The 27,618-nt window shown below is 36.6% G+C and overlaps 1 protein-coding gene across 1 annotated transcript; it reads left to right on the plus strand.

Annotated features, from left to right (window-relative positions):
* The first annotated feature begins 3,518 nt into the window (after nucleotides 1–3,518).
* On the plus strand, nucleotides 3,519–27,312 carry LOC145787456 (uncharacterized). Its single transcript, XM_082599201.1, has 15 exons — nucleotides 3,519–3,627; nucleotides 8,130–8,174; nucleotides 10,875–11,001; nucleotides 11,164–11,336; nucleotides 12,636–12,815; nucleotides 13,236–13,345; nucleotides 13,644–13,877; nucleotides 15,528–15,817; nucleotides 16,527–16,753; nucleotides 17,272–17,487; nucleotides 18,670–18,781; nucleotides 23,900–24,061; nucleotides 24,551–24,832; nucleotides 25,461–25,639; nucleotides 25,994–27,312. Exons 1-15 carry the CDS (start codon nucleotides 3,579–3,581, stop codon nucleotides 26,197–26,199), a joined length of 2,592 nt encoding a protein of 863 aa, XP_082455327.1. The 5' UTR covers nucleotides 3,519–3,578; the 3' UTR covers nucleotides 26,200–27,312.
* The last annotated feature ends 306 nt before the right edge of the window (nucleotides 27,313–27,618 follow it).

Here is a 27,618-nt window from a genome sequence, read left to right on the forward strand (position 1 = left end):
TGAACGCATCTTTCTTGATTAGGTACACCTCTTTGCACCGACTTAGCTTACTTAAAACCATTGCCAAGTTTCACAACAAATGGCTTCATACGTATTTTTTGCTTTATTGTTTCTTTTTATCAATTCTGTAGGCTAAATCATCCTTTCTTGCCTTCATGCGGCTCTTGACAAACTTTTGGTGTTGAATATGGTTCTGGCACTAAAAAATGCTGAGAACCACTGAATGGATCAATAAACTGCCACAAGCTTTGCATGGATAAACTGTGCAGCCTACTTGACCAAAGAAGAGTACTGGGAAGAGGTTTTAGATTTATCCTACAGTTTTTAGCGAGATTTTGGATATTTAGATTGCTGCTATCCAAAAACTAGTCAATTTGGTATTAATTCAATCGACTAACACAGTTTTATAGAGGAAGGGGATGGCCCGTGGGTCCACCTTACATACATCACTGAGCTTATGTAGGCTAACTTATAATAGAATCGAATAGTTGAAAAAGAGGTACCATCTAGCATACCACCATAGTCTTTGCAGTCATCCAACCAGATAAGCTTCTAGCATTCAGCCAGTGTTGATTATTGATTTGAACTTTGTTTGGCAATTACGGAAGAGAAAAAAAGAGCAACAACATGGGGGGAAATCGAATCCACGTCATCGAAATGACTACTTCTCTAACCCTAGCCCTCAAACCGCTAGGCCACGCTACCGACGGCAAAATATTCACTTAATTTAATTTTTAATGTGCATGAGTCACATGACTGCAATCAGCTGATTTAAATCTTACTTTTTGCTTGCTTAATAAACCTTATCTTCTGCAGCAACCTGCAGATTACAAATACGCTGGCCGTACGATAACGACAACACAGCTTATCGCTTCAAAACTATAACTGCAACTGAAATAATTCCAGAGGACTGAACCTTCAACCCGGTTCAAATAGATTTTACTGAATGCCAGTGAAAGTGGAATACTTTCACTCCACCATGTAAGCTTGTTTGTGAGTTTGTGCTTTCTGGCACGAGTGCCGAAGCAAGAAATTGGATAAAGTTTTTGGCTAGAAAGCACACCGTGTATTGCTACCCTATGTGTGCTTTCATGTTTCTTTTTGATTTTAATGCATTTTTTTTCAAAGCATCCTTGCTATTTCACATTCCAAATCAGTATCGCTGACGTATGAAAACTGAATTTATTTTAGTTAGACCATATAAGGTTAAAGGCGTTATTAAGCCATGCAGTGGTTCCCAAACTATGGGTCGCGACCCAAACATGGGTCGCGAAGGGTCAGAAAATGGGTCGTGTAGGGGCGATCTAAATCTACCAAAATTGGACTGTTGTAAATTAATTTATAAATAGACTATTTTTCTTCTGTTAAGTTGTTTTAATCCCAACATCGACAATTATTGCATCATACGCTTTTATTTGGCTTCTCTTATCAAAATCAATTACGGTAAGCAGTTTTACCGGCATTCAGGTCACTTCCTTCAATAAATCACAGTAAACGTAAATTATTTTTTAAGTTGGCAATTCAAGAGTTCTAAGCCTTTTTTTTAATCTGAAGTTCCTTTTTATCTGCGACCCTGGTGCTGGCTAGAGGCTATCTAGGCTGTGTTTTAAAATGTTGTCAAACAAATCTTTAATGAAGAACAAGTTAAAGAGCCATCCGACGCATGCAAAAAATGAGCGTATTTTTAAGCACCGAGAAGAGGCATTGAAGTCAAGCCGGTTTGACTCAGCAACGAATCTAGCACTTTTACTTAGCCTCTGAACAAGACGAGCTACAGTAGACCAGACCACCCTAGAACTGGGTGTCTGTGTCTTGTTTATATCAGGCAAAGATTGCAAAAACCGTGAAGTGGTAAACTTGTTTATACAGGTTGCCTGTGTCTTGGGTCGCGAAATGTTTTCCAAACTCAGATTTGGGTCGCGCTCAAAAAAGTTTGGGAACCACAGGGTTAAGGCGTTATATTTTGCATTCACAAACAAAACTATCCCCCAACCCGCTTTCAAGCAAATTCTCTGTACTTTGTACTTTTTTATTTTACATGAGTTTTCTGCAAATTAGTTGTAAGCTTATTTCCGAAGGTATGTGCTATATTGATTGTGGTGATGGTAAAAAAACCTACAGGGGTTTAAAAATTTTTCTGTTCCTTGCAAACATGTTATTTAGATTCTAGCCAAGGCACTGCTGCGTACTCACGATAGACGTCGAACCGACGACATCTTGTTACGTCAATCCAGCTTCGCTACTTGGCCATTCAGTATAAGATAATATTTTTAGCTTTTATTACTCCTTAATTGTTTTTGATTAAAGCTTCAATTTGTAATGACATGGATCTTTTCTGGTGAAAGATTACTTTATGCTGGTCATGAAATGAGCTCTTGAGATAGTCTTCTGGATATGTTTGAAAGCGGTTGAAATTTGACAAAACACTATATCTTTATTTTTATTTATTTTTTACGAAATACTGGTAAAACGGTTCTAGACTAAAAGGATTTTGACATCATTGAAAAACTTCAACCAAATTAGTTCAACCCTCGCTATACACAAGAAAAATAAATGACGTATTTTTATGACGTATTCCTGTAAAATGCATTAAACGGTATAGCTACTAGCTAGCCTATGCGTGGTTTATTAGAGTTACATTTGCAAGACTTAGAAAAGCACAAAATTAACTTGACAATGTAAATCAAATCTATCAACATGAACTGGGAAACAGGTGTTCACGAAACAGAATCTTACAACACTTGGTGCCGACTACAGATATCTTTACGCACATACGTCATCAAAAGCCGCTCGAGGATATTGTCAAGAGTTTTTGGTAAACATAAAAAATCCTAATAAAAACTCTGCTAACAAAAAATGACGTAGCTTTTCCGTTTCGCCTAAATTTCTTGACATGAAAAGAGCAGTACCATTTAATTGTCTCGAATCGTGTCACTGATACGTTATCCGAAATTCTGAATCATTGCTATGGTGTTGTCTAAATACTGCCATCGCGACACTGGTTAGAAAAATCATGCAGTCCTAAAATTAAGTGCAATATATTCAATGCCCAAATGTAGATATTTTCGTCTAAAAATATAAATACACTTTTGCTGTTTTTGCGGTTCCTCAGCAAAATAAAGCTGTTATAAGAAATTTGCAAGTTAGTAACTAGGACAAGTTCTGTTTTTAACGTTGCTTTTAATTTCTGGAATTTTCATCAATTACTTTGTGATCGATGCTATATATACACCAGCATCACTACGATGTTTCACCAAAATTTGTCTTTGCTTCAGGCGAGTTCAGGTCAAAGCCATTTGGCATTAGAAGCCTCAGCCGTGTAGAAAGTAAATTATTTTGCGTAGAAGGTTGTTGTGCTAATTATTGAAACTTTGACTTAGTTCAGACTTGCTTACGAAAGGAAACAAATTCGAATATTGTGAGTCAAATGTGAGCATAAAATAACAAACTTGGATGTAACAAAGTTTAAAAATTAGCAATGTTGCGATGTACTTCATTAATTTTGTTTCGGTGTCTTTAGAAAATTTTGCCTTCCTCATTTTTAAGCGTTTCTAGTAGGAAACTGCAAGTTACTCCGTATGGATCAGAAGTTTAGATGCTTGTTAATCGTACTCGTCGCATTTTGCGGTAAGTAACATTATAGTTAGGTCACGTACATTTATTCCTCTCTTGGATGTTCCAAGCTAGCAAGTTCTGTCCATTTTTATATTATGTCAATATGAAAAGAATATAGTTTGCTTGATAAGAGACTCTACCTTTTGAAGAATTCAATTAAGCTTAGCAGTAATAAAAAACATCTACCCAATCTCAAGTTTCATTAAATAGTAGTGAAAAGTTTTATCTAAACTGCAATAATTATCTCAGGGCTGAGGAGTAGCTCTAACAATTTTGTTTCAAAACAGTATGAAAAACATTAAATATTCACTCATAAAAAATCATAATTTATAGTTGACTTAGCTGATTAAAGTAGTACCGTGTTGATTTTTAAGATTACATAACCTGTATGAACAGTTATTTTTAACACCACATTTAACCGTATCAGTTTAACACCATGTTTAACCATGGCAAAAAATGTAAGCCAAGTAAGCCATTTGGTTATCTCATAAAACAAGAGCTAATTATTTTATGGAGGCAATAAAATTAAGAATATGTTGCTGCCCATTTTAATGGTGCTTGCAATAACAGTTTAATGTAATTGTAAAAATAGTTAGCAAGTTAGAATTTTTTTTTTAGAGTATTGCAATCTTAAATAAATAACAATAGTGACAATATGCCGTGTAATTGAATAGACAGATGAAATTTAAATAGGATGCTAAATTCTGCTATAGAAAACATTTTTGTACTTTTGTAGGGTAGTCGTTTTTCGGTGTTTTCTTTCTTTCGTATACAGTATAGCCTACTCTCAAAAACGTTTTGAAAAGTGAAATATTTCTGTTTCTTATTTAAACTTGCAAACAAGTTGAAGATTTTAATCGGCTTAAGCTTACACGTTGCACGAATGAGGTATACTTCAGTAAAATTACAAAAAGTAAATATAATCTGCTTGTGACTAATTCCTTTTTACAAGCGGTTGCAGCTAATTATTCTGTACAGGATATGGCTCAAACACGCTCTTTAAAATTGCTTCCGATTCTTGATGTAGTTCTAAGAATACAATGTAGGCCTTATTAAACTAGCCCAATTTGTCATCTCGGCATCATTTTTAGTCATTAGAACGTATAAAGACGTTGAAACGATGTAAAATAGGAAACGTTTGCTTATTGAAAGTAGCCTACATTTTGCGTTTTTGAGATTGTGTTAGTTTTGTAAGTTGCAAAATTTTGAAAAAACAAATGCAACAAAATAAAAGTTCCTTTCTTTAGCTGTTATTTAGGCGTGAAAATTGTCATTATGAACAGCTAAGAACCATTTAATATAGTCTACTATAAATACTGAAATTTGCAAAAGCAATTCTATGCAAATAATAGCACAGGCCTGTGGTACTCGGCACAAACAAAATGTTTTCTTTGTTGGACGCAACGTTGAGGAAGTTTTGAAAATCTATTTTAAAGCAGTAGATGAAAACATTTTGGATACCTCACTTTTCAATGTAAAATTTTGCAAAACTTTACTTTCAAATTTTGCAAACGCCATTACTTTCAAAGTAGGTGCCTAACATTTTTAGTTTTTCAACATTTCATTTTTGAGAGTTCGAATTCGGTGATCATCATAGATTTTGACTTTGTGTTAAACACAATATGAAGTTTTTAATACAAGCTGAATGTAAAAGACAGAAAAATTTTTGTGTTGAAGTTTTCTACTTGGACAGCAGTTTACGACAAAGTTAAATATCACGAACAACCTACTCAATGAAATGCATCGGTAAATTTAAAGTCACATTCGACATTACAGTTCATCACAAGCAATGGTGTACTTTTGTCTTACCTGCAAACATTACGTTATCTTCAACTGAGCGCAAGGTATCTTACATGTTGTAACAATATCAATAGGCTTATGCCAAAGTGTTTCCTGTCGCATCGTGTGTCAAGTAGCCTACAGAAACACAACATTGATACGTACTCTGAGCTACTTTTTTTTTAAGAAATGCCATCGCTTTTATGCCAGATCCAATGTAACAGTGCTGGTTATGTAGCCCGATGCAACGTTGTGGTGTGTTAATAAGAAAAACGAGATATACTTCACTTTTGGTTCAAAGTAGTGGTTTGGGCTAAACTTATTACAGCAAGATTAATTCATGCCATATGCAGTGACCAAATAACGCTAACACCAGACGCGTCGAGCGGAAATAGTCTTCAAATGATCATTGCATCATAGCATTCACAGCGAACGGCGTAAGGGATAGGAATAAAATTAAACAAAAAATATCAACTTTGCAGCTGTGCAAAGTGTTCCTTCTTAACAATTAGTCATCTCATTATGATGATCTATTTTAGCAATATGACAAAATAAACTCTTCATCAATTGACAGCCAAATATTTTCTTTATTTTTTTTATTACAAGTTTGGACAAACTACTTATGACCCACCTAATGCCCAGGAAGGCAAAGGTATTGTTAACCTACCTTGTTTAAAAAACGTTTCCAACAAAAAATTTACCTATTTTTGACAAAAAATGTGGTTTAAAAAAACAAATGAAAATAGACAACAAAAATTCCTATGACAATTTTTTATTACTTAGTTTTAAAGAAGTATATAGGCTAGTACATTTAAACAAAATCATAATCACCACCAATAAAACTCTAAATCATTTTTAAAAACAGATCCAAAAATAGACTATTGCTTTCCGGTTTACTTAAAAGATTTGTATTAGCCTAATCATTCAGAAAAGCGTAGTCTTCAATAACGACGTGCTAGGAAATTCTGACTTTTTCAATGAAAATAACAATAACATCAATAATTACTTGTATCAGCTTAATAACTTTGTTTTTTTCTTCATCTTTCTGTATGATTGTGGTGAGATAATTTCAGAATAAATTTCGGTCGGTAACATTTGTATCTGATTCAGAAAATTAACTGTTTTGGTCTCAATTACCTCCATAACCCTAACCTAGTTAGACCATATAGTATAACTTTGTGGTAGGTAGATGTAGGTGCACCAGTAAGTGCACAAACACTATAAATGGTTTGTATAAAAAAGTGAAAGAAAACAGAAAATGGTTTGCACATCAAAAAATACACAACACGTTTGTACTAGGGCTTATAAGTTTGCAATTTCAGATTAATTTTGCGAGGTTTTGCAAGATTTTGGAAAGTTTTAACAAATGACCATTGGTATAATTTTTAGCTGGACAAAATTCTGTTGACGTCTTCTTTTAGAATCCATTGTTTTCTGCCGGCATTTGCCTCGCTCATGGTAAGCTCTTTGTTGGTTGCAATTGTCACACTTCCAAAGCAGGCAGAAGTTACTCAAGGCAACAAGAATTAATTAATACTGTCATTTCTGCATCGGAAATTCGTCACATTGTACGATGAGATGTTTCACAATAGCAATAAAAATTGATAAATTGCGTTGACAAATCTTAGGAAATCGTAACAAATCTTAGGAAATCGCTTAACCCTCATGTTTCCTTTGAAAATAAAAGTTCCTCATGCTTTCTTTTCGCAAGCAGCATGAAAAGCTGTTAAAAAATTAAAAACATCAGTCAGAATTTGAATTATTACAAGCAAACTACGTAATATGTCCGAAACCGATTAAAGCTTTTCACCGTTATAAAATTAAATCTATGTTCTGCCAATTGGAATTTTTTTTGAGTGTTGCGTAAGCAACAAAATAACTTATAACCAGCAATTACATGAGTTACTGGCGAGTTATTCATCATACTGAAAAAACATAACTGAGTGCAAATTTTTCAGTAGCACAGCAGTTACAGTAAAATCTCTTGCACATTGGAATATACAGTACGTTAAAATACAATCGAAAAACTTCTATTATGAACAAAAGAACCGCAGCTTAAATTCTGCACATAATTTATATAAACCATAAAAAATTCTTATATCACTGTCCTCACTTTCTTGTTTATGGGATGATTACTGTAATTATTGTTACAAGTAGTCAGTGTAACTAGACCAGTTACCAGAAGAAATTAAATTAAATACGATGGATTGAAATGTTGCTAAAAATTCTGTTCAAGAATATCATGCTTAGCATATTTACATTATAACAACAAAAATTTATGTTATCTGAACGAAATTTTTTAATACTCAAGAATCCAAGATATTGGGTGATAAAACATATTTTTTTTATATGCTAATTTATTTAAAAGTATTTTGTAAAACGAAAATTAAAAAGTTGAGTGTCGGTCTCAATCAATAATTCTGACGAACGAATTGTAACGCATGATGCTACGATCTTTTTCCACACAACTTTCACGATATGTTATTTTTATGCCTCATTATATTGTTGAAGTATTCCATGAGTGTTCTCGCTGAAAGCTATATATAAGTTAGTTCAGCTTTGCAAAAACCGACTTCTGCAACTTTGCATATTGGCTTACTAGAATGCAAATGTTGATATAAATGATTATTCCCAAACATGGGAATAGTTTTTATCGTAATTTCATAACGCAACCCATGGTGTTGCTAAGCGACACGATAAGCAAAAACTAAACTTTTATTTTGATTTTTGTTTAGACTTTTGCCATGTGTCTTCCCAAGAAGGAGACTCCTCCATCACACGTAAGTGGGCTATATGATCTTTTAAACAGCAACCAGTGGCGCGGGAACTATTTTTCTCTAGGGGGGGCTGAAGCTGCCATTTGTGTTGTGAGCTTCTGGGGGGCTTCGCCTCCCAGACCCCCTTGTGTAGGAGAACGTTTAAAACTGGTAGCAACTTTTATAGGTCCCTCCTGTGTGTAAAACGACGCCAAAACACACACATTGTAAGTTGTAAAAAACGAAGAACGGCAACAACAAAGAAGCTGTTCAGGAAATTAAAAATTAAACGAACAAATTAGAAAGTGATGTGAAAACGACAGTTTGTGGAAATGAGTTCTCACACTCTTTTGAAGATTGCTTTTTGCTCAGGTTTTTCTCTAACTTATATGAACTGTGTCATGAGCTTTTTGACATCGACAGTGTTCAAAATGTTTTGGTGGACATACATCAAAGCACGATGAGTACGGTAAGTCTGTATTGTGTCATTGAGCTTCTCAACCACGTTTTCAGGCGTCTTAGAGCAGAAAAAGAACTTTCTGATGATGCAGCTGAAACCGGGTAGGCAAAGGCAGAGCTCCACGAATTTTCACGTTTCTTTGAAAAGATCAGTGTTGGAGGGTTTGGTTGCGATAGTATCTCAGCAACCTTTTGAACGGAGTTTGCGGTTTTTCCACTTATACAGCATCGCTGAGCAAGGTAAGTTCCGTTTTAGGCGATCTTTTCTGATGGCATCCGGTAAGCTGATCTCAGTATCAGATCCTTCCTCACCGTTTGCACAGCTCAGAAGGGCCTTTTCTCTGGTGGCTGCTGTAAGGAGATCCACCTGGTCGAATCTTCGATCAAGCTCAGCTTGAACAACTCAAGGGCTTTGATGTATTGCCGTTTCCACGCTCCTTCTCCCGCAGACGACAAAGCATCCGATTCCTCTGTGTTTCAAAATTTTGCTGAAGTTTTGCTCACTCGGAGATCCTTTGGCGTCTTTAGGCTAGTGGCAGACGCTGGGACGTTCGCTGCTTCCACAAGCTTGGAAACGGATTCATCTTTTCTGAGATTTTTGATCCGTTTGCGGAAACTGGTGATGGATCCAAAGCTGAAGAAGCGGAGATCTTCTTGTTTTGGAGCTGTCTAGCGACGGCTTCTGCAGGCTGAAAAACTTCACCTCTGCAGGTAATCGCAAAATAAAGCCGCATCGTGTGTGCTTATTTCACCAAGCTGAATAGGCTATCTTTGCACGTGCGTCTCCTTCCATTGCACTATCTTCTGTCATGTCGGTCAGACATTGCAACAGGGGAGGGTAGCACTTAACAGCACGAACGAGGGCAGAAGCACGAACGCACCAACGAGTAGGACACAAACCCAGAAAATTGCAGGCAACTTCATCGGAACCAAAAAACGACATGAATAAAGATTTACGTTTAGACGATTCACGAATTACAACTGCCTTGAACGAAGTTTAAGGCATCGGCAATAAGCCTCACCTCCTTTACAACGTCTTGCAAAATCAAATCGAGAGCATGATTACTGCAGTGAATGTATAACGATCCAAGGCATAATGCTTTAAGTTTGGCCCGCACTCCGTTATAACAACCAGATCTCTTGCTGTTCTATGCTGTAAGTGTAAAGTGAATATTGCAGAATGATGTCCAATAAACGATGGAACGCCGTGTTAGTAGGGAGGGCGGCTGGAACCGCTATTGCGAGGTATAGTTCCCTGTGACTGACGACTTTTTATTTCGAATGATGAGCGCGATCACACGTAATAGGAACTCGATCGATTCATCGTAGTAATTATTGCTCGAATAATTTTCTGAAAATATGTTATGTACCTTAAATTATCAGAATTTTCTAGGGGGGGCTGAAGCAATTATCCAAAATTCCAGGGGGGGCTGAATTAGCTCTAGGGGGGGCTGAAGCCCCTTGAGCACCCCTACTTCCCGCGCCCTTGACAGCAACAACACATTATTGTTTGTAAAAGCAATAGGCTAGATTTGTTAAAAACATAAAGTAAGACATCACGCACAAGTGAAAAAAACAAACTTGGAAGCAAGAAATGTATTTCCTAAACTGAATTAAGTCCAAATGGCTTGAAATATCTAACAACTAAGAAATTTATTTCAACATTATAGTGTTGATACAACCAGTTATTCTCAGCTACATTACCGAGTGGTGAGAGCCCTACGGTTCGACACCGTTGAAGAAATAGGCTAGGCTACTATATGCCTTTGGAAAAAGCAGTTCGCTGCATGTTTTATAGGTGTACAAGATTAACGGTTTGCCTTTCCTTCCGTCTTATCCAATTTTTTTTAACTACCGTGGTTAAACGTTAGGCCTGGATATGCCACAAAAACGTTCACGCTTTTGTATGGAAACCTCTGTTACTTTGCTAACCAGTTTGAGGAAGACTTTATTCCCCTTCAGAGTGTGTTAGATTAATAAATCGAAGAATAACGTTAAGTGGATGTAAATTTAATATGTCTTTGCCAAAAATGTCCATAAAGAGATTGTGTTTTTTCAGTTCAGAAGTAAATATCATCATGTAAACCGACCGCCTACGGGGTTGTCGTCTGGTGGTTGCTGATTCCTGGTTTAAGCCAATTTTCTCTTTGTAGGCTACTATAGGCTACAAGTTACGACTAACCTATTTTTTAACTATAAAAAATAGCGGATTTATCTTTCATTTAAACACAATTTTTTTTGAATCATGCATCCCATTTACAACAGACTCTTCCATCCAAGCTCCTGAGATGCTTTCCGTAGTCAGAAATGTCATCCAAACTGGCGACAGGAGTATATTTGCAGGATGGAAACCAGAGGACGATGTTCGCAGTTACAGTTTAAGACTATATACGTGAGTTTCTGCGAATACAGAAAAGAAGAATTATTTGTAGATTTACGTATTGAACAAATTGCTTAACTGTGGTTCTTAGTGCTTAAATTGCAAAAGTAGTGAGCGGGGCCGCAGTAAATTTTATTCAGCACCAGCAGCCCAACGAAATAATTATATTTTCAGAGCAAATGACCATATCTTGCAAAGAGAAATCACCAACATCCAGTATTCAGCGTTTTTGATCACAAATCTTGAGCCAGGAACTGCTTACTACTTGACAGTAACAGCAATTTATCCAAACAGCAAAGGTGCAGGCGTGGAGAGTCGAGAGAGCGAGCCCGTACATTTCGAAACTAGTAAGAATATAATTTTTTGTATGTTACTTGATGTTAACATAATAGTTATCCAAAGCTATGGTTCCTCAAACTGATGGGAACTGTAACGGACATGTAATGCATCATTGTGTGACTCACCAGCCTGTGTTTGTGGCGAACCTCAAACAGTACGTACAGCACTTCATAAATCGCTAATTGTTCAATGTTTCGACCTGCACAGCATGTGGATCTCATAGACCCTGATATGAAGAAATTGTACTGGTTACAGCAATTGGAAGAGAGATTTATCTGCCTTTTATCAACATCAAGAAATACATATATGAGGAAAAAACACATAGGCAAAAAGCAACAACGAACCTTGCGGTTTTCTGGTCAAAGTGCTTCTTGTATACAAAACCACACAAGTTTTTAAACGTTTAAATAACCAGTGAAAAAAATATAACTAAATAATGTACAAATCTACACTAAAGCAACAAATAAAAACAGTTAAATATGAAGTTAAACAAGTTGTTGAAGATGTTGCCTGAAATGCTGCCTCATAAGCAAGAAGAAGAACGCATCATTTTCTATCAGAGCATAGGTTTTGTGTTCTTGCACGTGGGATTTTTAAGTTGTAGCCTACACATAGTACACAATTCCTTCAGTTTTGCCGAAAACCGCTGAAGTTGATTACCGTCTGCTATTTTGTTTTTTGATAGTTTGTAGATCCATTGTGTCAACGTATCATGACAATGTGGTGACTAACAACAACTGTTGTCTATTTGAAAATATTTTAAGTTATAGCACTTCCATGTTTGTTTTGCATCTTTTCAAATTTGTGTTGTCAAATAGAGTAATGTTGTGTTTGAGAGGACGAATAACAACAGCAAAACAAATTCAAACGTTTTCGGCGTTACACGATGTCCTTCTCACCAGGGAAACAATCAACTGGCTTAAATTTGAAGAAAATAATAAAAACTGTAAACAGCAGCGTACGCAAAGGGAAACATTGTGCCATAAACCCGTTCCAAACTTTTTTACGTATGTTTCCGGCTTGTTTTGTCGTTTAAACGAATTGTTTGATATTGTAATTGCTGGTGTTATGTCTCTCATCGTTATTTTTATCTTGCTACTACATACACCATCGTAGGCATAATCAATACACAGCAGCAATATTTATCTCACGATATATTTGTTTCAAGTAGATCAAACTTGTACCGTAGCTCTGAAAACTGTTATAGCAATAGCGAAGCTTCTGTGCAATATCTAATCAATGTTTGACCAAACTTTACGAATATCTTACAATCAAAAAATATATACAAATGCTTTCAATCTTTTCAGAGGAAGAGTGCACAGGAGGACAAATATTAACTCCTTGCAACGGGCACTGTTTTGCTGTATGTGACAATCCTGATCCGGTGTGTCCTCGGATTTGCAGACGTGGATGCGCTTGCCCCTTAAATGCGAGCGTTTGGCATGAGGGAATGTGCATTGTATCGGAATTATGTCCAACTCAACACGGTAAGCTTTTTTTCATTTTTAGTGGTATGTCAACCAGCATTCAATATTCTTCTCAATAGCTCAGTTTGTGAAGCGTCCGACTTTCAGCACGAAGAAATCGCTAGATCAAGAGAGCTGGTTTGGCTCTTGAATGTATGCTGCAGAGAAACTGATGTCAAGCATTGCCTTCTGTTCAGCAGCACATACAGTGGTGGTATAGAATAATTCACCAACAACAAGCAGAAACTTCACTCTGTCAAATTTGGCGACCGGTCATACGTCAGTGGTTCACAGCCTCTACAAGTACCGTATGCAAAACTACCAGGATTAGCCTTCATTTCCAAAAAGCTTTCTCAGCCCGAGGATAAACATTTCCACAACAAGTTCTTGATAGGCCTACAATATCGATGTAGTTTAGGCCAAGCAAATTTTGTGTTTTAGGGATTCCTGTACAAGTGTCAGGCCTGAGCGCTGTGGAGTCCCGTGTTCCAGGAAGTGATGTGCGTTTATCATGGAATTTTAACGAAGATGCTACTATTTACGAAGTCCGGGTACGGTATTGCTAAAATAATATTGTATTTCAAATTGGCTTTCTTGCCTTTAGCAAACAAGCAGTCACCAACTTATTGCTAGTACCGAACCACTTTTATTATTGACTTCGTTATAGCCTGGGTCGCAAAGTCAATTACATCCACTTGCGGTAGTAATAGAAATAATAAACATACGTTCAGTTTAGTTTATACCCATATGTCTGTTTTTGCTGGTAATAAATATTCTAAAAACACACGAAAATTTTAATCAAAATATTGTAGCGTGGGTAATTTTAATAATTTTATTGTGTTTGCATAGGTGAGATTGGCTAGAAACATGAGCGTTGTTGTCCAACAATTTGAAGTTCTTCTTCCTGTGGCCATAATATCAAACCTTGAACCATTCGAATTATACACTTTTTCTGTGCGAGCTTTTATAAGAAGACCTGTAGTGACAGCTCGAAGCGCATTACTTCCGCCTCCAGGCGTTACAGTGACAAATATTGGCGAAACCACATTCACCGTGCGTTGGCTCAGTAACATCAATGCTGCTGTAAGTTGTTCGATGATTCAGTTATTTATTGTAATTAGTGTTGTTGGTAATCTTAGGTGTGTATTTCTAAAAGTTTCACCACAAATAATAAAGCTGATTCATAACCTGAAAAAATGTTTGGTCAAGTGTGAAGAAACTTATGGTTGACATGTTGACGTCTTCAACTTTACTCGTTAATGTCTCCAGTGCTTTTTATTTTTTGTTCCTACGTAATTGTGATGAAAAAATTTCCCCTGTTCCAAATGACGCCAACCAATTGTAATTGTCATCTTCATGGTGAAAGTCACCTGCTTGTCCTCGGTGTGACGCAGACAACCACACTTGATTAACTACTAAAAATAAAGACGTGCGTTTAGCGCAGATATTTCCACTGTTGTGTTTCAGTCTTTTGGTATGACTAGAACCAATTGAGAATTGCATGAAGGGATTTCTACCAACAAAATTTTCTAAGGACCAAGATTATTAATCAAAAGCTCTTACCGGGAGATTCACTACTGCATCTGTTTTTTGTAACAAACTGTTGTGTGCATTATTGTAATTAAATATTTCTAAATCTATTTTATTTTGAGGGATTTTTTGTAACAGTGCAGATTTTATGTTAGCCACAATTAAATCAACAAAAGTTTCTAGTTGCTAAAGAAGAAGTGTTTGCTTGGTTTTCCGGAACATCATTAATTTCAAATAATTGAGAGTTATCTATAGACTTTAATAAAATCAATCATTTTTTCGACTTTAATTCAATGTTTTCAAGCGACGATTTTCAGAAGCTTAGGAATGTTAAAAAGGGCTTGATTTCAACGATATACATCACCATGCGGTGGTCTGAGAGTGCAGCGGATAATATACTCCCTGTGATCCTGCTAGTTTGACTCCCAGCGCTCGTTTTTGAAAAATGCCATTTACTTCTAACCAGAGTGTAACAAATAAAGTAACTAGTAAAGTAAAGGAGGCCGTGAGAAAAAACATGGCCACCCATGGCCACCTGGAGATGCGGCCTGATTTCTCACATTTTGCAGATTTTGATTACAGCTACTGCTAGTGCTTCACTGACATTTTTTGAGATGTTTTTACTTTTTGCTGTCTCCTAATGACATAAAACTTTTTTGTTGCCTTGGGGAAGCAATAGCAAATGAGAAAAAGTAAGTTGAAAAACGCTGAATCAGACTGTTATTGAAAATTAACAGTCTGACTAAAATCTTCGAAATCAAATTTTCTTGGTTTTTCAACATCTGAGGATGTTGAAACCTATTGTGTCATCTGGGGAAAAGAGTAAAGAAAGCGTAAAAATACAATTTTTAGAAAAATATATTTAAACGTTCGCCCAAAGTTAGAAAAACCTGGAAATTTCTGCAAAATGTGACAAATCAGGCCGTATCTTTAGATGGCCATGGGCCACCCTACTTTCTTTAATACCGAAGGCGGGTTATTATTCAAAGGCTAAATTGCCCTAATGCCAAAGGTGTAAATTATTATAAGCCTTGGAATAATGAGAACCTTACATCTTCTCATCCCCAAAGGCTTAGAATCAAGCATAGGACCACCACCATATCTTAACGTATAAACACTTTGTTTGTACCCATTTGAAACGCGTAGTGTGTCAATCGATCGGAGCATTACATATCGTTTATTTAAAAACCTGTTCATTCGCAGCGCTATTCGTTTGTCGTATTTGATGAAACAAGAAAGAACATTTTGTACGAAAACGGAAATATTGCTGGAAATTCCATCGCCATTTCGGAGTTGACGCCTGGGTCTGTGTATTACTTTTCTTTGGCCGCTGCTGGGCCGAGAGAGAGCATCGGAAGATACAGTAGCTTGATTAAAGTAACGACACTTGGTGAAAACAATGGGATAGACGTTTCATACGAGGCAACTGTAGAAATGGTGATAGCTGGAAAAGCTACGACCGTGCGGCCATACTCCGAAGGTGGTGACACAGCGTAAGTGTTAACGTTGCAAGAAACTAAAAATATCGTAACATCACTTTAGGTGCTCTATTTAAACATCGTTTTGACGTCTCATTTCTCCGCTTGTTTTTCACCTCCATACCATGCATGCCTAATGCGATTGTGTTTTCACCTTATATGACGACATGCTACAACCTTGACAGCCCTATAACAGTGTCGTATCATATATTTTACATCTTGATAAACATTGTTAACCCTCATAGAAAGAGATCCTTCATTTTTAGTCAAATTCAGCTTACTTATTAAATTCACCCAAGCCTTAAACGATTCCGAATTCAATCAACTCTGGCTGTAATGGCTCGCACAACCAAGTTTCTAATATGTTAAAATAATGTACAATGAAAACATTTGTCCCAAAAAAATTTTGCTTTAATACTGGGTAGTATTTATTACTACTGTACCTCAGATTTTATTGCATGAGTTCAACATATCCTTATTCAAATGCAATAAAGAAGCCACTGCTTAATATTTTGTGGTGATCAAACGATCTTTTCTTTTATTCTTGTATTTTAAGTCTATTCAAATATTTTATATTACCTTTACAGTATATAGGCTGTAGCTGTTTTTTTTTTTGTTTTTTTTGCTGAATAAGAGGAATACGTTAATAAACTCTGAAGCAGTCCTAACTATCACACTATTTGAGATTATTTTAATTACAGTTATTAAATTCTTGTTTATTCAGTTGCCTGCAAGAGTATCAAAGGGTAGAGCGTTTATATGAACAATTTCCCAACGTCACCGGCGGACCAAGGTACCCAACATGTGATGAAGATGGCCTCTATGTGACTACATTGTGCCGTGTACGCGATACAAGTGCTTGCTGGTGTATCGAAGCAGAAAGCGGAGAAAAACGTCTTGGAAGTGATTTTGGAGGAAGAAATTCTGACTTTCCTTTAGACTGTGACAAATGTAAGTGAAATCTCATTTTCATCGTCTATGCCAGGTGTTCTCAACCTGGGTAAATTTACCCTCTTGGGTAAATTTAATTTAATCGGTTAAATTTAATTCAGCACGAGAAAATAGATTTTATCATAAATGCCCAAACTTTATTCGAAATTCTTGTTAGTTGCAAATGGTGCTTAGAAAGTCTGCAAGGGCAATCTAGAGTGAAAAGCTGGGAACCTCTAACCTTGTATCCAGCAATCTAACATCTTTACCAAACTTGTAACTTAGTCTATAATAAAGTTTTGTAGACTGTGGAAAAAGCTGCATTGCAAAATTCATCGAATTCAACAAGATGGTTATTGGACTGGCAATACACTCCAGTCCGCATAGTAATTAAACAAACGACATTAAGAAAACGATAATACTATCATGTGACAAGCATGATCAAGAAAGAAAGAATTGTAACTTATTCACTTTTTAACATGATGTTTCACCCTGAGTTAACAAATTGGTCATTGACTCAATGAACTTGCATTTTTCAGACGAGACTTTGGAGGTTGATGACATCAATCTTCGCACAAGCCTGATCCATTCGTCTTCGATTGAAGTTGAGTGGGATGGAATTTCAGAAGCCCAAGCTTATATTGTTCACATTCGAAATCCAAGTCTGGGAATAGACAGAACAACTTCTTTGAATGAAAATGTTCGGAAGCACACGTTTAAGAGGTTACATGCTGGAAGTGAATACAAAATTGGAAGTAAGTCCTAAATGTGTTAGTGCAAACTTTAAGCTGTAAGGCTTTTCAAAATGTGCTGCCTGTGAATGTGGGGAAATGCAGACGGCAGCCCACATAATTAAGGATTTCCCGCTGTACAAACCACCTCACGGAATGGAAGGCCTATTCTTCATTGGTGATGATACCAGGCAGTGGCTAACCGGGTATAGGCTACTCTGATACGTAACGACAATACGAGATAAGAAGCTGTAACAAGCTGCGTTTTAGATGTAGGCCTATAACTACTGCTTTGTTTTTTCGTATTTAAAATATTTTAGGAATGCCAATTTTTGAACCATAGGCATACGAAGCCGAGTGATCAAGTTTAACATATTCAAGCTTATCACATTCACAGAAACACAAAACTACGCAACAAATTAATACAACAATTGAATACCAATTTTTACTGGCCAACTAGTTTGTATCTACACTTGCAGAAGTGACATAAAAATTCTCACTACCACTATTATATGATCAAGATCACTTTGCTTCCTGAAAATACCCTTTTGAAAAAAAATATCAATTCTGCCATGCAATGCAAGAAAACCTCTGCGTGTGCAAGAAAAACGTAATTCAAAGAGACTTGCACAACAAAAATTGCTTACAGCATTCAACCTCGAATTAAATTCGTTTATCATAAAATGGAATTTTTGCACTGTGAGGGTATTCCTCTTCAAACATCAAACGACGCCAAATGTCGTCAGACTACATAACGCCATGTGATGGATCTTTCCTTTTCCCAGAAGTCATCCAATATTTGAACAGCCGCTAGGTCGTAGAGCACTTTTAACAATGGTAGTAAGAAAACCAACTGCTTGTTAAATCAAATATTTTTTATCACCAATGGACTATTTTAAGATTCACAATAATTGGCAATAAATTTTACTTTACAGTAGTTCAATTCTGATATGTGCTGCTGACACATTGACGTGAAAAGAAAAATATTAGGCTTAAAACAAATGGCCGCCAATTGATAGACACAAATTTTGCAATAATGGACCTGGGATTGTTTATGGCGTGTTGTAAGCATTGTCGGTCCAGTGAATATTCTTGATGTTTTATATTTTACACAATAGTCTATACAGCAAGCAACCCGTAGCACAAAAATGCCTCTCACGACCTACGTTAAGTTTAAATCTCTCGTTTTTTCAACATTTTTTTCAGTTTATGCTGTGGATGGAATGGGAGCTTCCAGCCCTATTACTGTCATCGATGTAATTACTTCTCTTGTTGACACTCCAGAAGAGGTGGAAGTTCTGTCAAAAACATCAGACAGGTATAATAATCGATACGACAAAAGTTCTTTCTAGAATTGCAAAAGTAACTTTTTTCTAAATTAGATATGTCTAAGCTTATAAGTAGCACGCATAGGCCTACTGTAAGCTAGAAACGTCATTTAACTTATATTAAAGTATTCATTTAACTTACTCAATAACATTAAAGATAAGTAAGCTTTACCTTATTGTAATGTCAGATATGAAATAAACATCCATAACTTATTCAGCAAGAAGATGTAGCCTACTTATTTGCTTGCTGTGAAATCAATAAATACGAAGCTACTTCTTTTTTGGCCAGTAGGTAGCTTAATCACATTAGGTGTTACTGTTTTGTAATTAAAACTGCATTTCGAGCGTTTAATTTGCTTTAGGTATTATTAAATTTGGTGCTGCTTCTTAGCTCATATTGAGTAGATGTCTTTATGGTAGTCTATGCCTACAATACAAATAACTAACGCTTACTGTAATTAAAGCTTTGGCCTAAATATTCAGTCGACGTAATAATACTGTAGCCTACACCAGTGCACAGGTAGCCAGGGCAGTGGCTCCGAGAGGGGGGTGGAAGTCGGGCCAGTTTCCCCCTAGCAAAACATTGTAAAGGAAAAACGAGTAGTTTTTTGTTTTTGCACTTTTGAGGGGGGCCCATTTTTAGTAGGCTACTAAAGTAAAAATGTACCAACTAAATAATCAACAAATGAATACCTGAAAATGAGAATGGCCCAAGTGATACTATTTCGAGAAAATCAAAAAAAACTTCACAATTTTTTTTTTTTGTTAAAGATATCAAAGCCTGGTTAATGTGGGTAGTTACTCATGGGAATAGACAACAAAAAAGCTGTATTGTGTGTTGCTGTGCGTTATAGTTTATGCGGTGCGGATCGTCAAACTCACTGGATTTGGACCCTTCTTATATTTATGACCTCACTAATTTGTAATGCACTGCGCTTTGCTTGGATATATTGATAGATAGCACCTTGCCCACTGGCGTAGTAACCCTCCTGCAATACCTGCAGTTGCAGGGGGGCCCACACCTAAAGAGCACCACGTTTAAGGGCCCCCTCTCGAGATTGAAAACCTTTTTTGTTTTGAAAAACAACTTTTTTGGGACAAAAAACGGAGCGTTTCTTAGCTGAAGATGCAGTGACAAATGCCACGCAAATAAGGTAGGAAGAGCGTTAGGCTTAAGGATCCGAAATTTAGTTTGAACTAGTCCCATCGTATTCTTTGAAACGTCAATTTATGAAAGAATGGACTAAGAATAAGAATGTATATGGCCTAAAAATGTAAGATATAAAAAAATTTATTATGAAAGAATGGCCGAAGTCCTGGACTTGGGCCATTCTGCTAATCATACAAATTTATTTGCCTTCGATAACACGTTTCAAAGCGTGGATTTGGATCTTTCGTTTGCTCATAAGGTAGCTCTAGGCGTTAGTATTACGATAGTGGGTATAACTCATTTTGGCAAAAATGTGGACTTGGGCCCTTCTGATTTTCAGGTATTCAAATTCTTAAATAAAATGCGTAGTTCCAAGTATTTCTCAATCATTGTAAATGTCACTCTCGATGCTTCTCATCAAGAACAAATCATTTTCGTGTTAAGGTAGGCGATGTTGAACAGCTTCAAGACGTAAAATCTGAAGCTGAAATGATTTCTGTATCACTGAACGGTTTCGATTGTATTGATAGTGTCAATTTGAAAACTGGTGCTGTTTTAGCTAAGCGGGAACTATTTTTGCTTGACAACTGAATCTTAACTTCAAAATCTGCGTTGACCAGGCATAGGATGTTGTATCCAACATAGGCTAAGTTATCTGGGAAAGTTAAAGGTATCAGTCCAAGCACGATTAAAGAAAGTAAATCCTGTATATTTTTTTGTTTATGGATCATCATCAGTCATCATCTCCGCCTGGAGCAGATTGCGCATCAACATGAGTTATTTTCTTCCAAGAGTGGCGATTTTGAGCCAGCTCGCCCAGTGTCGCCAAGTTGAGTCCGGTCCATGATTGAATGTTGTCTTGCCATCGTTTTGGTTGTCTGCCACGTTTTCTTTTTCCTTCTACTTTGCCTTCTGTGCAAACTTTGCTGATTCCGAATTGTGATCTTTTAGTGTGGCCGGACAGTTTTAAAACTTTTGATTTTATTAACTTATTGCTGCAATTGGATGTAATTTTGTCATAGTTAAAAGATCTTCTGTTTTCGTGTGGTCAAGTAGCCTTTTGTTGGTCATGCTTCTCATGATGTGATTTTGGAAGGTAGTGAGTTTTTTCTTTATTTGAGTTTTTTGTTTATGGATGTTGTTGCTTAAATCTGGTTGGAATTCATAATGTTGCCTACAAACAGCGTTGTTCAAATGTCTTATCATTTTTGGAGTAATTGCTTATCTGTAAGCTAGTGGCATCTTTAAAGTTATAGCCCAGTCAGAGGAAAAACTCTGAAAAATTTAAAGAAAGCTGTCCTATCATCTTGCAAAGAAACCGATTGAAAAGCCTAACTATACATGTTGTGCATCAATTCAGACGGCGCAAAATTTTATCATTTGATGCTGTGATCCGTAACTTTGCATTGCAAAAAATCCAGAAAGGGTTGAATTAAATCAGGGATGTCCAAAGTCTGACCCACGGGCCAACTCCGGCCCACGAGACGTATTTGTATGGCCCGCGCCTGTTGTTGTACAATGTGTTATTTTTGGCCTGCAGACACACAAAAATCATATAAATTCAACTTGCAGTTTTCAGAAAAATTATCGTGGCTGTTGGCTCACGAACACTTATTATCAAATCTGGCTCGCGTGGGAAAAAGTTTGGACACTCCTGAATTAAATGCTTGGTTGAACTATTTTCGTTGCCTGTAGGCCTATTGTGTGTTTACAAAGCTTTCTAGACAAAATAGTTAGCCTCAATGGCATTTTTACTGCAAGTGTAATCCAGTGATTATTATGATCTTTACATTGAACGAAGTTCTTTTCATGCTGAGGAAAGTAGGCTAATTTCAGCTTAACACGAACATGCAACGCAATATTTACTAAAAAATATTATGGGGACCATTTTTCGTATTGTTTCCCGACCAGTGCTGACTTCTCTCGGAGGCCCTGAGCCAGGGCCCACAAGAGGGGGGGACAACCGGTGCATTGCACCGGGGCCCGGTGAGTTCAAGGGGGCCCGACAAAATATCTAAATTGACGCGATAATAAGATTAATTTCAACGATTTTGCATAAAATATTGTTTTTATATTAGTTCCGTATGTCGAATGGGGCCCCCTTATGGGTAGCCTAGGCTTTTTTTAAATTACAGAATATTCAATTTTTTGAGTTTAGGGGGGCCCGACAAAATGTTTAAATTTGCGTGCTCAGGTCGATTTTGCATAAAATATTGTTTTTTATATGAATATTAGTTTTGTATGTTGAATGGGCCCCCTCATGTGTAGGCTATGCCCTTTCTTAGAACAACAATATTTTCATTTTTTTGCGTTCAGAGGGCAAATAAAATGTTTAAATTTGTGTTAAGGTCAATTTTGCATAAAATTTTTTTAATATTTTGAAGTTGGTATTTCTTATATGAAGTTGGTATTTCTTATATGAAGTTGGTATTTCTTAATGTCATGAACAATAGCAATGCATTCATCCTAAGTTTGCTGCCCTTGTCTCTGCAGATTTCAAGGTCAGAAATGGTATTGTATGTTAATGTAAAGCTGTAAGCACACATATGCAATGCTATGTCAGCCATGTCGGATAGTATTCCAATTTTTATCTTCGAAGTGGCTGATTTTACCCACTTGTTGCCATGGTCACAATCAGGTGTTGCCAGAGTAGGAAGGGTTAGAGTTAGGAAAGGTTAGGGTTTTGAACTTTTGATCTTTGCCCAGGACTAAAAAAAATATCCAAAATACAAGTTTTGTTTTCAACAGCTACAAACTTTTTCTCAAATTAGGGCAGAATTCCATATCTGACAACGCTATTGAGGCTATATTTACACTATGTAGTGCTTTAGCATTTTACAGCATTTTATCTTTGCGTATAACTAGTGTGTATCTGAATTTAAAGTCATATTTACAATAGTGCATTGTTTCAATTTGTTTGTGAAATGATGAAGTGTTAATACTTTAACCTAATTTATCCTTTGTAACAGTAGTTCTCAAACTGTGCGTCGCGACGCCCTGGTGCGTCGTTTCACTTTTCCAAGGGCGTCGCAGAATAATTCCGTTTCTTGGCTGAACTCAGTTTAAGATTATAAAAATCAGGTTAACCCTATGTGGACCGCTGGGACGCATGTGTCCCATGCATTTAGCCGATTACACCGCAATTAACTAAACAATTTGCCACTGCTGATACCATAACGTAGTATTGGATGTCTATCCTTCAAAAAAAAATTGGAAACTCTAAATCATTTTTCTAGGTGTAATTTCATTTTGAAAACACTGAAGAATTGAAGTTGCAAGTGCGTTTTTTTTCCCTTCATATTTGCGAAGTATGGGCCTATTTATTTACATTTGTCCAAGCTCGAGTCGAAATTTGCAAAATACTTCCCGGAAAATTTTTCCGCCAAATTTTTGGATTCAATGAATGACGATTATCCAGGTTTGGTAAAAGAAAGCACTGTGAATTATTATCCCATTCGCCACGTCGTATTTATGTGAAGCAAAATTTTCTGCCTTGGCGGTGATAAAACCAAATATCGATCACCAATAAACAATGAAAGAGAAATGCGGGTGGCAATTTCAAAAATTCTCCCAAGATTCAATGAACTTTGTGAAAACAAACAAGCCCACACGTCACATTAAATAATATGCATTGCTTTTTGCTGTTGTATCAATAAACAAAACTTTAATCATAATTTTCTTCATTTACTTTTATTTGCTGGTGCGTCGCAAGTCCAAAAAACTTTTCTAGAGGCGTCGCAACAAACAAAAGTTTGAGAACCACTGCTTTGTAAGAACGCGCACCGCAAATTTTGCTTGTAATTGGTGAGATATCATGCGACATGTCGCGCTGGGGGGGGGGGGGGGGGGGCGGCAGCAACATCTGCACCGGGGCCCGGCAGGGCTCTTGGAGGCCCTGCAGGTAGCCTATGTTGTTTTTGAAAACCAGCCGTTGCATTTAAGTGAATTAAAATTTCAGGCTCACAGTAACTTGGAGGGTGGACCCAACAGCTGAAGGATTCAACGTTAGGCTGATGAATTCAAATACAAAGAAGGTTTTGGAAAGCCACGAAGATTTAATTGATGACAAAATTACGTTTTCTGGATTGCGTACACTGGTTAGATACCGTGTCGAAATCAGGTGGATTAAAATACAGAGTAGTTCTTGTAGTTTGTACACTCATTGTTTACAGATCATAGTAAGCCCACTGTTCAATACTACCCTAAGCCCAACCTTATAAATTAGACTAAAGCTTATTCGACATCCAAGGCACCTTTAAAAAAAACATTTAGTGGTCAAATCACTGAAGGCCATAAAACTTCCAATTTCTTTTTAAAGGAAGAAGCGAAGCTTGTAATGTAAGTTACAATAAGCTATTTTTAGAGTTTGGAACTACCTACATTTTTCTTGCAGTTTAAAGATTTATAACCTTCTCACCTTAAAGGGAAGTTCGTTAAATTCAACTTTGACCACCACAAAAAAAACCAATTGATCTACTGAAGCTAGATGTTTGTGAGAATGTGCTTTTTTAATTAATTAATTTTTACTTGCAACATAGGCTTCGTACAGTAGGCTATAGGCTAGGTCTATCATAGTATAATCTCTAATACAATATATTACATTTCATAGGGCAGTCGCACGACTTTACTCTGATTATGAATCAGATGAGGTCACAGTCCATATCAGTGACCCTGCTATTGTCGAAGTCCTTGTCCAATGTTCTCTTCCACCCATCGACATCATCTTTTCATTTGACATATCCCGACACGTCACTTGGGATGGATTGCAAGCAACCAAAAATCTTGCCTCCAATCTGGTTTCAGCTCTTCCAGGTATTGGAGAGACCAACGGAACAAGAGTGGCAGCTGTAAGATACTACAGTGATGCCAAAACGATTTTTGATTACAACAGGTGAATGATATTTAGGTTCAACCTAGAATACTACTTTCTCAAAGATATGTAGGAAAATTGCTACATAGACTAGAAGAATAGACTATAACCCAATCATAGCAGCTTCAATTAGTTAAAATCAAACTGCCCTCATAGCCTTTTTTCAAGAAAGAAGATGCTTCAGTTAGATATGTGAACTCATACGACACGTTATTTGTAGGCCTATTTAGTGTTCTACAATTAAATTTTAATCTGTATGTTGGAAAAAGAAGCAAATCATTTAAGTTAAAGATACTCTGTGGGACTTTAGTAACCTATTACGCCTAATACTAATTTACATCCATTAATTTCCTTAGAAATTTTGCTCAATAATTTAATGTCATATCAGTATTCAGCGTATTCAAAGTTGATTTGCTTCATCCATCATTTCAAGCAAAAATTTTCAATCCGGTGTAGCCTAAAGTTAATTAATTTACTTACACAGTAAATTACGTCTATTAAGGTGGCAGGAAGCCATACCATAGTGAATGCATAGGCTTGGTCTGAAAAAAGACTATAAAGTCTGTAATTTGTAAAGTTGGACACTGATGAACGAAGGAAAAAAGGCAAAGATTCCCAAAACAATCTATCTTTGTTTATGTCATTGTAGATACAAGCGATCATCCAATGCCATGGGTGGACTAAGGTACATACGCTACGGCGGTGGATCACGACTTTTGAAGGGGAAAATGCTCGATCTAATTTTCCGGAATTTTTTTGCTTCTCCAATTAACAAAAACTATGTCAAGAGAAAGAATGCCCTCTCCGTGGTAGTAATTTTCTCTACAGGTTTGTAGGCACAACTTTATGCTATTTTTTACCTTTTTATAAACTTGAAAACGTTTTAACGATTAACATGACTCTTGGCAATTAGCTACAGTGGCTTACAGGTAGGCAATCAGATATCAATTCATTTATTCCAAATTAGCCAATGTGGAAAAGTTGACACCAGGCGCCGTTGATAGGATTTTATTATTATTATTATTTCAACTTCAATGTTTTATTAAAACGAAGAGAAAACAAATAGTAGACTGCGATTTATCAGTTGATTTCACATTGAGCTGTAAATCAGTAAATTTGCATCAGAATTAGGCCTACTCAATTGATAGGCTACATGATTATAATCACACAACTTGTTAACAGATTCTTCAGGAGACTCCTACACGTCACAGGCAACACGGCTAAAATTCCGAACGAAGGTTATAACCGTAGGTGTTAAAGGAGTCTCTAATTTGACGGAACTAGGCAACATCGCTTCCAGCTCGAACCTGAGTATTGTAGCTTCAAGCTTTGAAAAACTTGAACAAGCCACGGACATCTTGCTCCGGCGAATCTGTACACTAGCTTAGGCATACGTGTGAGAGAGGACAAGCTTCGGAGAGAATTCAAAGATTCGATCAGAAATATATCAGAAACGACCAGACCACAAACAGATATCATGACATTTCTTGTGTATCGATATGATAGAATAAAGTGTACTTAGTCGTAGGGTACTGCTGTATACAGTATGTGTAGGCCATTTGCAGTATTTTACTTACATTATGTTTTATCTAGAATTTATTATTTGTTCGATTTGAATACGAATGCAACGCGCTGTGACTTGAACATGATATGTAATAATATTGGAATTTGGGATACGAAGGCACCGACCACTGTACGAATTATTGTCAGTTAGGCTCCTAACTATGGTACAAAACGTCATACGACAGCATGTTATTAGTGGTGGTGAGATTCAGAATATTTACACGTTTTTTGACGGATAGCATGTTTAGTTTGCTTAGTAGGCTAAGCAAAGAAAAGTTATTCTGAATGTACAAATTTATGCGGTTTGTTTATAAAACTAATTGAAGTAAAAATAAAGTATATCATCTCTAGGACTGATGACCGGGACTTTGACTTCGTAAAGTCCCGAACTGATGAGCACCATCTATTTGTTCTAAGTTGATTGATTGAATAAGGGAATTTTTATAGCCTACTCGGACTGTGAATTATATTCTCTGAGAGCTTAACCGTGGCAGTTTCAGACAGGCTACTTGTTGAGACTTTAAATCACAGACGCAGGCTCGTCAACGAGTTTGACATCGTGAAGTTTTCGATTGTTGAAGTCTGTGGATTATTCCCTTCATTAGGTGCCGCTGAACGGAAAGCTGTGTCCTTGAAATGCGTTGCTCAAGTCCAAGAGTCAACCAGCTCTACTTAATTGTACAGTTTTTTTGTTTTTGTTTAAATCAGACGTTTAAATAACTATCTATCTGGAAGCGCGTAAAATAAAATTGTGTTGTCGAATGGCAGAATTGAGTTGCCAACCAGTGCGATTTTTAGGTGTTCAGGAGAAGACAGTCCATTGTTTTTCAAAAAGTGTTGCATTTTTAAATGATAGGCTACACCATTTACAGTAATGTCATTGTTGTGAAGCTTTAATGCTCAATATTCCAAATAAATTTACACGTTTGCTAGGTCAAATGGAATCATTTTGTGTGATAAGTTAGTTTTTTGTTGCGCCATTCACAATGACTCTCCCACAAGTCAGCAGTTGTCAACTCAGCAAAGGGCAGTTAAGCAAGTGATAACTGTGCTGAGCTAGCAACAGTTCAGCAAGTGGCTGAAATTGACAAAGCAAAACAAGTAGGCTAACAACTGAGCAAGCCAAAGCTTGGCATGCCACAAGTTAGCAATTTGGTAGGTTGGTTTTCAATCTTTATCCTCGGACTGACAAAGTCTTGATAGGTTATTCCTGGTAGTTTCGCATAGGCCTACTTGTAGAATGT

Source organism: Aplidium turbinatum, chromosome 18 (assembly GCF_918807975.1).
Source record: "Aplidium turbinatum chromosome 18, kaAplTurb1.1, whole genome shotgun sequence".
NCBI classification, from domain to species: domain Eukaryota; kingdom Metazoa; phylum Chordata; class Ascidiacea; order Aplousobranchia; family Polyclinidae; genus Aplidium; species Aplidium turbinatum.

Excerpts from the sequence above, each read along its gene's own strand:
- LOC145787456 (XM_082599201.1), top strand. The coding sequence starts at position 3,579 with ATGGATCAGAAGTTTAGATGCTTGTTAATCGTACTCGTCGCATTTTGC. Across the intron at positions 11,337-12,635 it reads GCCCGTACATTTCGAAACTA|AGGAAGAGTGCACAGGAGGA; the intron begins GTAAGAATATAA and ends CAATCTTTTCAG. Across the intron at positions 17,488-18,669 it reads AAGTGAATACAAAATTGGAA|TTTATGCTGTGGATGGAATG; the intron begins GTAAGTCCTAAA and ends CATTTTTTTCAG.